We start from the raw sequence: 15,230 nt of genomic DNA, 5'->3' as shown, positions 1-15,230 counted from the left end.
TCATTGCGTACAACAAAAAGAGAGTCAGTCGTGTTTTTATATAAACAATTGCAGTAGTGAAACAAAACAAAGTAATATTTATACGTTTGCAAACGAAGAAAACATCAACAAACTAAGTTACTTACCGTATGTACTTAAGCCTAAAAATACACCACTGTATTATGATGTATTATTAAGAAATTTGAGCGAGAATGTTTTGTTTTTGTTGGTTATAATATATAATATTGTTTAAAAGTTAAGTTTTCCATTGTTTTTTTTTAAGTTTCATGTTCTAGATTTCTTATGTTCGGTTCAGAATATTTATAAATTTAAAAATAAGCTCATAATAAAGAATTTAATTTAATATTTGATCCCAATGTTGTATGGCTTATAATATGGCCAATAAAATCTTTCAAATGCCTTTAAATATGAATAAATTACAATATTTTATTAGCACAATAGTCATAACAAGCATTTAATATTATTTGGCGTCAAATATATTTGAATATCTAAATATGTTTCAAAGAAAACATAAATGGTTTCATATATTTTATTTGGGAAAACTTTCTATGTGAGGCTAAATCGTTTTTATGCCATTAAAAAAAAAAATCTTTTTTTTTTTTTGCTTATGAAAAACGTTACTTAGTGCATTTTTCACAGTAATGGAAAATTCAAAAATTCCTTCTCTATTCACACTAGTTTACTAAACTTTTGTGTAAAACATAAAACATTGCCAGACTTATTCGGGAAGTCAGTTCCACGTGAATTTACTCGCTCTTCCCCTTCGACTTATTCTGAAGAACATTTCACAGAGAAATTTTTTCACATTCTCGTTTTCGCGAGAATGAAGTTCGAATAAGAATATGAAATATTTGAACACATTTTATAATTTTGTTTCGCCATTTTGTTTACTTGTCTAAGATAAATGAATATGACGTATTTGGGTAATAGGGCCGTAAAAACGTTTTACCGTAGTGGGGAAGTTGAATATTTTTGTACGCTTCGTTGGAATTTAGGTAACGTTGTTAGATTAGGACAATGTCTATTAATAAGGTCAATCAAGTAATTTCTATGATTTGTGATATAGAATTTCAAAATTTTTGGATCACCACATTCGATCGTAATTTCTATGATTTGTGAATGAATCAATAAGTAAATCATATCCCCAACTCGATTTTGAAAAGAAAACCTGGCATTTCATTAATTTTGGTAAAATGTTAAAAATATGTCAAATGAAAAGAACGACTTGTTTTTGTTTACATTTCTTCTGACATTATTGCCCTTAAGATTTAATTATACCATGGTTGTTTTCTCCATTCTAATTTTTCATTTGAACAAAGTATTTTTTTAATTAAACGTTTATTGATAGAAATTATGCTTAATGTTTACATTTTATATCAAATCAAAATTACATAATATTTATAATTTACTGACTTACTGATTGGGGGGATGAGGATTGATAATGATCATAATAATAATGTAATGTAAATATGATTTCATTGTCGTTTTTGTATAGGCTTCATTTATATTAAAATTCTTACAATTAAAGAAAATGTATTTCAGGTTCTACTTCATTAAATTTGTATGTTCTAATTTGTGATATGAAATTTGACAAAACTTGTGAAAAGAGATCCATCCATATAATTTGAAATTTATACCCCATTATTATGATTTGAATTGAATATTTCTAGGTTGATGATAAGGAATACCAAAATTGGAATTTGAATCCACTTCTATTTTAAAAATGGAAATACTGTCACTAGTAGTCTACATAAGTTATGATACAATTTGACTCGTTTTAATTCAATGTAATGGTTAAGAGGAGTCTAAAGATGAGGAAAGGACGAATAAAACGGGCAAGCATCATAATTAAAATGTTATTAATAATAATATGGTGAAAATTCAGTTTTATTGAGTGAGTGAATTATTTATAATATGATTGGAAATTTGGCCTAGGCTGCTGTTTTCAGATTTTTTACAAAAAAAAAAAACAGCTTTGTCGAAAAAAATATATAATATTGATCGGTTAAAATACTATGAAAATAAAATAAAAATGTGTTTGCAAATTGTAGTCTTTTCATAATGGAATACTGCCACCTGACAAAATCTTGACATCTTCAGACAGTGTGTGTTTTCGTAATGGAGTTTACTGTTTTTAAGATTGTGTTATAAATTAACATCTAATCCCTAATTTCTAAACTTTTGTTAGCAGCTTTTTATAAGGTGAAGTTAGTTAAATGGATTGGTTTTTGGAGAAATGATAGGAGAAATTATATGTAGTATGTATTTGTTCACTTTATATATGCTGCTACTTGACTTTTGCTCAATAATTGCTAATCTCTATGTGAATTTGAACGCGAACGTGAAATAGAGGAACCACCTCCTCCACCGTGTCTACGAGAGGATTCTGTGCGGCTTCGTTTTGAATGAGTAATGCGCTTAGGAGATGGAGAATCGTGTTCATATCTTCGTTTTGGCGATGGTGATTCAGCAATTGCTGCGCCTCCATTGCGTTCTTCTTCGCTGTATCTATAAGCTGATTCGCCATTTTCACGTCCATTTTCTCGTGATCGACCATATGTTTCTCTAGCTTTGCGTGATGTTTCTCTTGTTCCTGATACAGAACGGCTGCGTGAACGCGATGCAGATCTGGAATGAGATCGACGTCCTCTTGATACACTTCGGGACCGACTGCGTGAATGGCTATAAAAAAAAAATAATTAGTTTTAAAAAAAAAGTACTAAAGTAAAATGCAATAGTATTTCCTTCCCTTATCGGATTTAAGATAATTTTGCAAAATTAATATATAAATATGTTGAAGAACAAAAGTTGTTTCGTTAAAAACATACTTGCAACAATTGAATATACTTAAAAAGTTTGTTTTCCAATTTTATGATATGGGAACATTAATGTTTTCGTGAATTTCAATAATTGCACGAAATTTAGGTATTTTAATTTTACCGATATTTTTCGGCAACAAGCAATAAAGTTACCGAATATAAAGATAATCCATCCATAACATAATCACAAATACAGAAAGTATTTCCGAACTGAAACGCCCCGAGTCATACTAGGTCAACGACAGTTATCTTAGCCCATTGCACAGCAACAACAAATAACGAATTCATTTAGATTGGGGGATTATTCCCTTCAAGAATTTGTTGAAAGTAAAATTGACACCTATATTACACTCAATAAACTATCAGCAATTTGCTGTTACATTGTATTTTTATACACCATTGTATATCCTTTAATGGCACTGAAACTTGTACAAATGTTATTTTTATTCAATATATTGCCTTTATTTCGATATATGGATTTCTTGTTTACAATCGCTTAAAATTCGGTATTCTTTTATATGCACTGGGTCTAAATAATTTAGAAGAAAGGACTATTACTTCCGATCCAGAATTTGAATATTTCGTGAATTCTGAATAAGTGTTAAATATATCATAGGAACAGGAAAGTGAATTTATTAATAAGGTATTCTGAGCAAATAATCTGAGGGAAAATGTTAGTTGATATCGAGTGAGTTTTTATTCGACAATAAATTTCGATACGATCATACCTACTGTATGACACAATCCAATCGGAATTGTTCAACAAAAATTATCGATTTTTTCGAGAGTAATCGGTATGTCAAAAACATGTGTTCTCGCGAATGTTCGCATTGTACGAAAAATTCACGAACGATAAAATTTCGCTGCAAGCATCGTCGATTCGTTCTCAGAATGCAAAGAATGATTAAAATACGCTCCTTCTCACGAATGCTCGCGGCGAGAATTCGAATGTTTTCAATTTATCGCAAATAATAAATTTACAATGAATGAAAAATTCAAAATTCCGGAACGTTTGTTTTCATTCGTGAGAGAATGTCAGAAATAATTTCAACCACCAAACGAAACGAACGATCGTTGTTGTGTGCTCTCACTCGTTTGTTTTGTGTGTGCGATCATTCTTTATAATTTATCGCAATAAATTCATTCGTAAAATGAGCTCAAAAAGAAAAGAATGTATTTTGAATCATATTCGAGCGAATTTTTGCGCACCCTGGATTGCTTATGCATATCGTCATCATAAATGCAAACGGACGTAACTACAGAAAAATTCAAAATTGATTTTTTGTTTGATTATTGTTCGTTTATTCAAACTACATGTTCACACAAAAATTCAATCGGGCGTAACTACAATAGTATGTTTTTATTAATGCAAAAAAGCGTAAATACACTCCCGTAAAAAATTAAAGTTCGCAATATTGAAGATAGAAAATTTGAACATCTGGGATGATATATCGGCAAATTTTTCACGGTAGCCCCCATATAGCGGTAACCTTAAATTCGGCATTTTAAGGATTTTCTTTATTTTTTTTTTTTTTTTATCTAATCAGCTGGTACTTTTTGTTTCCCACTGGGTGGAAAAGTACCCTGTGCAAAGTTCAATCGCTATCGGAGAAATATTTAATGTCTTTATTGCAACATTTACATAAATCGGTCGAAACTGTATATGGGAGCTATATCAAAATCTGAAACGATTTTCATGAAACTTAGCACACATCACTCTAGACTCAATTCAATACGCAATGAAAAATTTCGTGCAAATTGAAAGAAATACAGGGGCTATAATGCACCATTTGCACAAAATCTGACGAAAATGTGTGTGGGAGCTATGTCTAAATCTGAAACGATTTTCACGAAACTTAACACACACCACTCTAGACTCAATTCAGTACGCTATGCAAAATGTTGTGTGGGAGCAATTTTCACGAAACTTAACACACACCACTCTAGACTCAATTCAGTACGCTATGCAAAATGTTGTGCAAGTCGAGTAGACTCAATTCAGTACGCTATGCAAATTTTTGTGCAAATCGAAAAAAATAAATATCTTTCTCCTGACTATAGTATGAACCCATATCTATTTATATTTAAATCATGTCATGGTACAATTAAAAAAGGTAACAGCAAATCCCAGCTGATTTGATTCCAAAGTAATACTAGTGTCAATAAGAATTTGACAAATTATGTTTTTAAAAATCACCCAACAGGAAATTTGGGAACGCATACAATTCGAAATTGTAACTTATTAAATGTCCTCCCATATTGAATTTACTCAATCTGCCTGCTGGGTAAGTTTGAGGAAGCAAATCATTCTTCATAATAACTCGCAATTCCCAGCATGTTCATATGTCTTACACATATAAGCGGCAATAGCTCAATTATACGAAAGCTGTGGAAGCAATAGAAATATAAATTTGATAGATTTTCATTCACGTTTTTCAATTTTATTTTGAGGATTCGAAAATATTGCATTAAAAAAATTAATAAGTATCGTTCCAGAACCTAAAAGAATCTACTAATTTTACATGTTTTCCAACTTTTTACTCGAAAACCGTTCCTCAACACAAAACAAAAGGGCGTTCTTTTTGAAAACTTTACTCGAGAAATTTGGTCGAGTAAAAATGGTAAACAGGAATGCCTACTTTTGATTGGCTGTTATGTTGATTTTGAAGTATTGCCATCTATCTAATTTTGGCATATTTACTAGATTTGCGTTCCCGAACTTTTGAAATTATTTTGTACTCTGAGAGCAATTTTGAAATGTTTCCCTTTTACTAGATTTGACACTAGTATAACTAACAACAAATTTCCACGTGGTTGTTGTATCGTTTGTTGTACAACAACACTTGCTGTTACCTTCTATTATTATACCATGAATTCATGTTTTCCATTTTGCCTTGTATAGACGCATGGAGCAAGTTCAAAAGAGAACGATAAAAATTGCCGCAAGTAAACTCGCCTAATATAAATCAGGACTAAAACTGGAAAATTTTTTGTTTGACTTTTCCACATTTGTTTTGCACGCTAATTAGAACCAATCGGAAAGAAACGCATTTTGCATTATGTAGAAAACAAAATGTACATCCCGCTGCATATATAAACTATACAATTTTTTACTTTTCATCATTTTCAATTTTGCGAATTGAACAATATACAAAGTCGGTGTTCGCTCAGAAAATTTTGTATCATAATTAAGGGTCGAACAACGAATGAGAGAGCGAACAACGCTCGTCGGTACATAGCATAAAATTCTATACCAATGTATATTAAGGTATTATTATATATCTACATTGTTCTATACTAATGAATATTAAAAAATATTCAAATGAAAACTCAAATATACAAAATAATTTGTAGAAAAATAAGACATGTTTGTATATGTTTATGTATGTGCATTTCATTGTTTAATTTGTACATTTTTTTGTAAAAAAAAATATTAATACATTAATCTAATGTACAGCATGAAAAAGCTCAATTAGAAATCTTACATGCTAAGAGGATAATAAAATCATAAATCTACAGGAAATATAATGGCTAACAAAACTATAGAACGAGAACTTAACACCCTAAAAACCTAATCGTCCGTTTGCTCCTTTTCTTTTTTGGACTTTTTCTTCTTTGACGGCGTGGGTGTCTCCACAACAGCTTCTGTTTCCTCTGGCGCTTCCTGGTCTTTGTTCTTGTTTTTCTTCTTCTTCTTTTTCTTCTCAGATTTTACATCCTCTGATGCTTCTTCAGCTGGTGCTTCGTTATTCTCTTCATCCTCATCTGACACTTTTGGAGCCTTTAGGGGTGTAGTAAAATCTGTAGCACCAGATTCTGAATGTTTTCGTTTTTTAGCGGACAATGTGCTATCTGCCTCAGGCTGATAGGTGAACACCTCACTACAAACAAAGAAATTGGATAAGTAAACAAGAAATTCATAATTATCAAACATCTATTTGATTACTAAGCTCATTTCAGACAGCCAAGGTTTTATCATCACTGGGAATTTGTATCAGATGATTGCGAAACCTTTGGGGTATCATCATAATGAGATGTATGTAATCAAATAAACCCATGAGGTAAATACAAACCTTTTAGCTTGATATTTTTCGAATTTAGCTTTAGCTTTTCCTGTACCCGAAAGTTTACGCAAGTTTCCTTCTTCCAACAGTCTTAGGCGCGCTTCTAATTTAACTTTATGACTAGCACCTAGTTCAAATGTAGCTTCCTCGCCAAAGGCATCAACACGTGTCGCCAATGACGCCTTAGCTGCCAAGGAACGTGACATTTTACCTTTGTTTTTCAGACTAGCTTGACCAACCAGCTGAGCGTGGAATATTAAACCGTACTTAGGTGTATCCTTCTTTGTTTTAAGAGCTCGGAACAAAGCTTTTTCGGCACCCAAAATTTGTACTGTGGAAGATGGGTGCTTGGCCAAATTTATTAATGAACCGGCATGGGCAATTAAACGAGCACCGACTGTTTCTCCCACCAGAACTGTTAGGTTGGGTGCCATAGCCATCATACGTGTCTTTAGATAGTCATATAAATGTGATCTGTAGTCATTGATGGATAATATTTCATCACACAAACATTGTATATTCATTATATCCTCTTCAGATATCTCAGTACCCATAGAAATTTCTGCAGCTTCTTTTACTTTTTCTTCGACTTCTTCCGGTAGAATATCTGACAAATCAGTGGCGGCCATGTTTTCCCTTGTACCAACCAATTTGATAGTTTTCACAAAGGCAATATTGTCGGTAATGATTTTACCCAACTCAGGAAAATGCCAGCCATACCATTCTCTAGCTCTCATCATATAGTTGTTCAGTTCCTTGTCGAGGTCATCAAGTAAACATTGTGCCTGCACAATCATTGTATCAATCTTATCGGGAGAGAACTTCAATTTGTAACGGGAAAGACTGTGAGCCAAACCCAATGCCATGGCGGTCATCTCTTTTTTTGGTAATCCACCCAATAAACTATCGGCCTGTTGACGTATACATCTCATCAACTCCTGAACTCCTGTGTTGTATACACATTGAACAGAGAATTTTTCTTTGATGGCATTGCCCAATTTTGCATCGGCCACCAACAACGATTCCTGAACTTCGTCGTTCAATAACTTCTTCAAAGTCTTTTTTAGAGGTTTAGACACTTTGCCTTCCACGGCTGCTGTTGCCGCTGCCAGTGCTTCTGTTGTGTCGTTAAATTTCTCAAAATGCTTCAGCTTCAACAATTTGTTGGCTTTTTCGGGTGTCTGGAATTCCAAATAGAGGTTATCCACTTCCTGCACCTTTTTTTCATCCAACAGCTTGAAAATGGCGTAACCCGCCGGAGTTTCGTATAAAACAAACATTATACGCTTGCTTTGTTACAATTATTTCAACACACAAATTGTAAAATACTTTAAATTTTAACTCAATAATATTGCTATTTAACCAGCACCGTGGATGAAAAAGAAACTGGTCCACGCGCTTTCGTTGAAAATCTAAAATGAAAGCATGCACACACAAAACACGTGTGAGCAGACATTTTGTTAAGCGATTGCAGCGACACCTCGACGTCAAGTAGGAAATAAATGTTGCCACTTGCCTAATGTTAGCAGTTAATATCAACCCTGTTTCTTCACACTAAATGAAAGCGATAATATTAAACTTGATTTATATTTTTAATATAGGACGCACTTAAAACTCGCGAGAGTAAATTTGATTTAAATCGCAAAAGTTTATTCATAAAATATAATAAACCCAAAATATCAATATCAAGTTTTCTCGTCAACACTTTGTTTAGAATGTGATTATATATTTCATTCATCAAAAACTGGGTAATTCTGTAAATTTGAATTAGCGATTTCAATGGTTTGAATTTATTATAAACTGTGTGACATATATATTACAAATATGTGTACACATTATGGCATGTTCTGACGGACATTCGAACAACGTAGTTCGCTCTCAGAATTACGTACATGAATTAACCAGTTCATACAACACTATTCTTAATTCATGTCATCAGTATTTTTTATTTCAAACTTTTTGTTTCTTGTTTTACACCAAAATTCTAACATATTTGCATGAAACGCATATGGATCTAAATATAAAAAATAATTCTCTTTCTCCTGACTATAATATCAACTCCTATCTCTTTAGTCTCAATTTAGATTGGGCGAGTTTACTTGCGGCAAGTCTTTGTTTGCTGGAGAGAGGGGCAAGGGGAATAGCATTTGAAAAAAAATTGCCCGTACCGACAATTTTCTGGCAATTCGTTTTGTGTATTTTGTTTGTAGTGTCAGTAATTTGAAATACCAATCCAGAACATTGTCACAAAATGTAAAAAAAATATTTTTTTGAAACCGAATTGCCTTATATAGACGCATGAAGCAAGTTCAAAAGAAAACGATAATAATTGCCGCAAGTAAACTCGCCTAATCTAAATCAGGTCTTACTTTTAATTCAAGTTTTCTGAAAATATTGTTGTTTTCAATACATTTTTATATTTTCTCAACTCAAATTTCACATTTAAAAAATTGGAGAATTTTTGTTTGGGTTTCCCCACTTTTGTTTTTCGTTTTGTACGCTAATTAGAACCAAGGGGAAAGAAATGCATATTGCATTATGTAGACAACAAAATGTACATCCTTCTGCATATATAAAAACTAGAATTTTGGTTACTTTTCATTCAACATTTTCAATTTTACTGAAAATGTTTGAAAAATTGAAAAATTTTTTCATGCTGTCAAAATTAATTTATTTTCGATAAATTCTCTCAATTGTTAGAAATGAGACAAAATTCTTGGTGATTCAGAGAGCGATTCGAATTGAATAACGTACAAAAGTCGGTGTTCGCTCAGACAATTTTGTATGGGGAACTAAGTAATTACTTCATTATTAAGGGTCGAACAACGAATGAGAGAGCGAACAACGCTCGTCTGTACATGACATTAGAGTACTATGGTAAAATTTATTGCACGGACGTAATATTCAAATATGCAAAATATTAATCATCATTAAAAAGAAATATAAATTAAGAAACATATTAAAAATTCGTACAATATACTGAAAAACAACTTACATTTTCATTTAACTATTCATATTTTTTATCTAAACGTCTTTTATTTACTAACTATAACAAATGAAAAATACTGTACAATTATTCAAGGTAGGCCATAGCAACTTATAAATTACATTTTTTTCATATTGTGGCTTATTATGTAAAAGTCGGACACAAAATTTGTGGCTGTGTGTGAAATATTTTGAAAAAAATATAAAAAAGTATATTCCATTTGTTTAATGATGAATTTTACAACTTTGGCAAGAAGAAAAGTATGCTTTGTGGATGAATCAATATCTAGATTATATTCCAACTCAATTTTTGAAAATAAAACCTCATATTATTCCATTCATTTTTCGCGTTTTTAGTAAAATGTAAAATGTATGTCAAATGAACAGAACAACTAGTTGCATTTGTTTTTATTTATTCTGATATTATAGTCCACAACGTAGAGGTGTATTTTATTTTATTTTTTTTTTATAAAGTTAATCTACCTTGTATAATTGTACCATGGTTTCAATTAAGTTTGAAAAAATATATTTTTTTTAAATACTTTTGTTTAAAAACTTTCACTAAGGTTATCGAATGGTTTCTTTTGCTTCCATTTGAAAAAAAAAAATCCTTTCTAGAGCAACATGTATTCGAACGAAAGTATAATTGAAAGAACGCGTAAAAGGAGACAACTACCTTACAAATTTGGTTTCACTATAAGGAATTAAAATGTCGTTATACGTATGAAAATGATAAATTCAGTTAAATGCTTCATACCTTTCACATGGTTTAAAAATTTGGAACTCATCTATCAATTTTAAATAATATGAAAAATAAATTCCATAAAATTTTATGTATGTCGATTGGCATATTAAATATATTTTGTAAAGCTGAACATTGCTCTCAGGATTTAACCTGGTTATTACATCTTATAGTTATAAGCATGGTACAATAATACAAGGTAGGACAGCTGGAGGAGAATAACAAAAAAGCAACTATGCACGTGTGGCCTCTTCCGCCAAAAATATGTTAAATATACGCAACAAGTGTTTGTGTTTATTTGACATTTTTTCAACACAAAACTAAAAAGGAAAGGCTATGATTTCATTCCAAAATCCAGTAGATTATAACAAAGTAATTACGTCCAGACGCACATGTTAAAAACATAATGTTCATTTCAATTAAATTTGAATATATTTCAATTTATTTTGAATTTATTTGACATAGTATTCAAAACAATACGCACACACACAAAATATGTATTTTGATTTGATGGAACAAGCCACCGTGAGAAAAAATTGTAGTCAGTTGGTAGATGTGCCCTATCTTGTAATAATTATACCATGGTTATAAGTTTTAGAGGCAGGGAACTTCAAAATATTTTTAAACAAAAATTATGCGTACATTTTGAAGAAAGATATTTTCATTTAAATATTGAAAACTGAATACTGCCAAAGGCAAATTTATGAAAAAATCGCATTGGTGGGGAAGTTGAATATTTTTGTACGACTCGTTGGAATTTAGATAACGTTGTCAAATCGATTGCAAAATCTTCAATTACAGCAAAATACGGTTATAGCGAACTAGTAGGAACCAAGAAAATTAGTTCGTTGTAGAAGAGTTCGTTATATCCATGGTAAGGCAAACATGGGATAAGCAGAAAAAATATATTCCGTGCCGAAATTGTAAGTTTTAGTGCCCTTTTAAACGTGTCCGTTTAAATTTTGAAAGCTGAATGAATAGAAATTTGTTGTTGTAAGTTATACTAGTGTCAACGTCAAACAAATTATATTTATTTTGAAAATGTAATATTTTCGAATCCTCAAAATAAAATTAAAAAAACACGAATGAAAATCTATCAAATTTATATTTCTATCGCTTGCAGATCTCTCCTATAATTGAGCCATTGTCACTTTTTATAATTGTACCATGACAAAGAATAAAAAAAGTTTAAAATCATATGATTGTCACTTACACCTTATTTAGTCTTGGTTCATACATGCAGCTTTTTTAAGCAACAGCATTTATATATTTTTTCTGCACACTATTCCAGTAATAATTACCCAGTAAGTTTTAAATTGGCCTATTTTAATGCGTTCCATCAAGAACCATGTATGTAGTAACTCACACTATTTTTTACAATAAATTGGGTACAGTTCTTTTTTGACTGAAGTTCGCAAAAGGTCAAAATCCGTATCAGTTTATTTTTTGAGGTTAAAATGATTCAAAGAAAACGCAATTAAGGGGACCCCCCATTCTCGGGGTCAAATGTTGTTGATTTAATTCGATTCTACACTAATTCAAGATTGTCTCTAAAAAAATTTCAAGTGAGAATCTCAAGAACTCTTGAGGATATAGCCGATTTATTGTTTCAGCATCAAGTGACTGCTAAAATGCTTCTCAAACTTTAAACGCGTTTTTCTCTTTTGCGAATGGCGGGCACTATAACTCAAAAACTAATAACCCAATCGATTCCAAATTTTTACACGTTTCTCTGTGAGTATATATCTATCGTATGAACTAGGATAAAGCCAATCGGTGAAGATCTTCCTTATTGTTTAACTTGGTTTTTGGTAAAAAAAAAATCGGCGATTTTCCAAAAATATTTTTTTAAAGTCCGCCATTTTGTTAATTTTAGAGCGAAGTCATTAAACCTAGTTCATACGAGAGCCAGACATGTACTCTTTCTAACACCGTTGGAATTTTCGGATTCCGATGTTCAAGTCAGGAGTTATCATGCCCGCCATCAAAAACAAGGACTTTTCTTTAATTACAAAAAACAACAACAATGCAATAACAAACATTTTTTGTAAATTATTTTTCTTCTCTTTTAAATCTTCAAATATATATGTGCAAAGTTACAAACCTTAACAAGCATTGGTATTGATTTACCATCCCATTGAAAATCTTGAAAAATTAAAATCCGTTAAACCCGCGATATTTTCAAAATAACTTTTTGCAAAATTTCGTGTTTTGGCAGGACAGTTTCCGTCTTTGTAGTAGATGGATTTTAACGAAAAATATTTTATTTTATGCCGTACCAGACAAATGACAAATTTACACATTTGGAAAAAATTTGTTCTTTTTTAATTTGACCGCACAATATTTCCACGTTTGGATGAATATTACTTTAATGCACAGTCAGGAAATAGAAATAGAAATTTCAAAAAACAATCAAAATAGAGTTTCATAATTTCATGCAGATAAATTTTGGAAAAACGATATATAATGTAATGTAGATAAATTTTCGAAAAATTATACATAAGGTACGTAATCCCCATTTTGTAGGTCTCTACTTCTCATTCAGCACGACGGCGTGAAATGAGTAGTTAGTGTCCTGCAGACAAGCCTAAAGCTTCGCTGGACACATTAATTGTAATTTTTTTGTAAATCAATAAAGAAATATTTATATATTATGGAAAGTTTGCAACGACAAATTATTTCCTCAAAAAACTATCCGTTGTAATCAGGGCCCATATGGATATCTGTGGTAAGCAGCAAATTGAGCCCTTAACTAGGCTTTTTGCTTATTTAGTAACTAAAAATCCAGTATTTAGGTAAAGTCATTATTTTTCATATGCCACAAGTCGCACCGTTTAGAATAATTTACTAATAAAAACAAACCTTTAAATACAAATCTGGAAATCTGCAGTAAGTTCTATTTTCAAAATCTACCTTAAGTTCTGTTTTCAAAAGCATATATTATTTTACAATTATGTGAGATTTAGATGTGTATATCCATAACTAACTCATCAAACAAATACAAATTAATTGGGTACTCACCGCCTCCTGCTTCGCCCATGACGGTGACAATCGCGGGCATAATGTCCACGATCACCGCAATCATAACATTTACTTTCAGCACCACCAGCCCCGCCACTACCAACACCTCCTCCACCACCATTGCGTCCACCACCTCCTATGCCGCGACCACCGCCACCACCACCACCGTAACGATCAGGAACTCCAACTCCTCTGCGGTCACCACCCCCACCACCGCTTCGACCTGGTTTAGTGCTTTTACCTGTGGATAGCTCTACGCGTGCCCGGCGGCCACAAATTGTTCGGCCGTCTAAACCTCGCACTGCGTCCGCCGCATCGCGGGCATCTTCAAATTCTACAAATGCAAATCCTGGAGGTGAACGAGCAATCCAGACACTACGCAGAGGACCGTAAGCTCCAAATGCATATTCCAATTCATTTTTGCGAGCACTGTTTCCCAAGTCACCAACATACACTTTCCGATCCGTGGGATAACGAGACATTTTCTTTGACTAAAATATACGAAATAGTTTATTTCAAAGCAAAACATAAATAAAATTTAAACACAATCATTTTTATTCCAGAACTACCAAGAGTAATAACGTTCGTATAGCGAAAACAAGGGTTAAATTCAACACCACACGCAAAATATCGATTATACTTTTTTTACTCCTGTAATCCGTCGCACAGAATTCAGCTTACCATTTTGCTGAGTTTGTGTATTTGTCTTGTTTTTCTTGTGTTCTTTAGAAGACTAGTTTAGGTATTACAAAGCAATTTTTAATGTTTATTAGTTATAAATTATTGAAACATGCTCACAAAAACGAAATAAGTATTCAGAGAAATCCTTTTGCAAAACCAAGCCGACGAATTATGCCAAAATCCAATGATGCCACATCTGTAAACCTGTACTAAAACAAAATGTTGCCATCTCTCAATTGTCAGAAGAACAGACCATACTAGTTATAGTAATGTTTACATAGAGCATTACTGTAATCTGAAACGACATATACATTCAAACTTTTAACCTACTTTATGAGGATTTATTTGACATATATGCAAAGGAATTGACAATTGAAGCCCACTGGGTTAACGAAATCTGGTTAAATGTAAACGTACTATAAATATTGTAAGTTATAGTTATACCCATGGTATAATTTTTACAAGGTAGGGCACAGCTACCAACTGATTACAATTTTTTCTCAAGGTGGCTTGTTCCATCAAATCAAAATACATATTTTGTGTATGTGTGTGTAATGTTTTGAATACGATGTCAAATAAATTCAAAATAAATTGAAATATATTCAAGTTTAATTTAAATGAAAATAAAGTTTTTAACACGTTCGTCTGGAAGTAATTACTTTGTTATAGATGAAACAAGTATTTGATGGTATTCCCTACTGGATTTTGGGAAGAAATCATAACCTTTCATTCATTTTCCGCGTTTTCAGTTTTGTGTTGAAAACATTTCAAATAAACACAAACACTTGTTGCGTATAATTATTTTATTTTTGGCAGAAGAGGCCACACGTGCATAGTTGCTTATTTGTTATTCACCTCAAGCTGCCCTACCATGTTTTATTGTACCATGGTTATACCCATGGCATATTGTGCCATTTA

At 32.0% G+C, this 15,230-nt stretch overlaps 2 protein-coding genes and 1 non-coding gene across 3 annotated transcripts; all 3 read right to left on the bottom strand.

Moving 5' to 3' along the window:
- Positions 1–2,256: 2,256 nt before the first annotated feature.
- LOC133334849 (serine/arginine-rich splicing factor 3) lies at positions 2,257–14,125 on the bottom strand. Its single transcript, XM_061543164.1, has 2 exons — positions 13,632–14,125; positions 2,257–2,682 (listed from the first exon to the last, which is right to left on the bottom strand). The coding sequence occupies exons 1-2, from the start codon at positions 14,111–14,113 to the stop codon at positions 2,313–2,315; spliced, it is 852 nt and encodes a 283-aa protein (XP_061399148.1). The 5' UTR covers positions 14,114–14,125; the 3' UTR covers positions 2,257–2,312.
- LOC133334847 (nucleolar protein 58) lies at positions 6,380–8,171 on the bottom strand. Its single transcript, XM_061543163.1, has 2 exons — positions 6,893–8,171; positions 6,380–6,700 (listed from the first exon to the last, which is right to left on the bottom strand). The coding sequence occupies exons 1-2, from the start codon at positions 8,161–8,163 to the stop codon at positions 6,391–6,393; spliced, it is 1,581 nt and encodes a 526-aa protein (XP_061399147.1). The 5' UTR covers positions 8,164–8,171; the 3' UTR covers positions 6,380–6,390.
- LOC133334850 (small nucleolar RNA SNORD53/SNORD92) lies at positions 6,771–6,852 on the bottom strand. The gene has a single exon (XR_009754503.1). It is a non-coding gene; the product is annotated as a small nucleolar RNA SNORD53/SNORD92 (small nucleolar RNA).
- Positions 14,126–15,230: the final 1,105 nt, after the last annotated feature.

This window comes from Musca vetustissima, unplaced genomic scaffold (genome assembly GCF_032173495.1).
Source record: "Musca vetustissima isolate MV318-11 ecotype Yass unplaced genomic scaffold, APGP_CSIRO_Mvet_v1 utg31908, whole genome shotgun sequence".
NCBI classification, from domain to species: domain Eukaryota; kingdom Metazoa; phylum Arthropoda; class Insecta; order Diptera; family Muscidae; genus Musca; species Musca vetustissima.
The sequence above is the reverse complement of the archived record's forward strand: the minus strand, read 5'-3'. Positions and strand labels throughout refer to the sequence as shown.

Coding starts and splice junctions, on each gene's coding strand:
- LOC133334849 (XM_061543164.1), bottom strand. CDS start 14,113: ATGTCTCGTTATCCCACGGATCGGAAAGTGTATGTTGGTGACTTGGGA. Junction 2,683..13,631: donor CATGGGCGAAGCAGGAGGCG/GTGAGTACCCAA, acceptor TTTTTTTTATAG/CCATTCACGCAGTCGGTCCC.
- LOC133334847 (XM_061543163.1), bottom strand. CDS start 8,163: ATGTTTGTTTTATACGAAACTCCGGCGGGTTACGCCATTTTCAAGCTG. Junction 6,701..6,892: donor GAAAAATATCAAGCTAAAAG/GTTTGTATTTAC, acceptor CTTTGTTTGTAG/TGAGGTGTTCACCTATCAGC.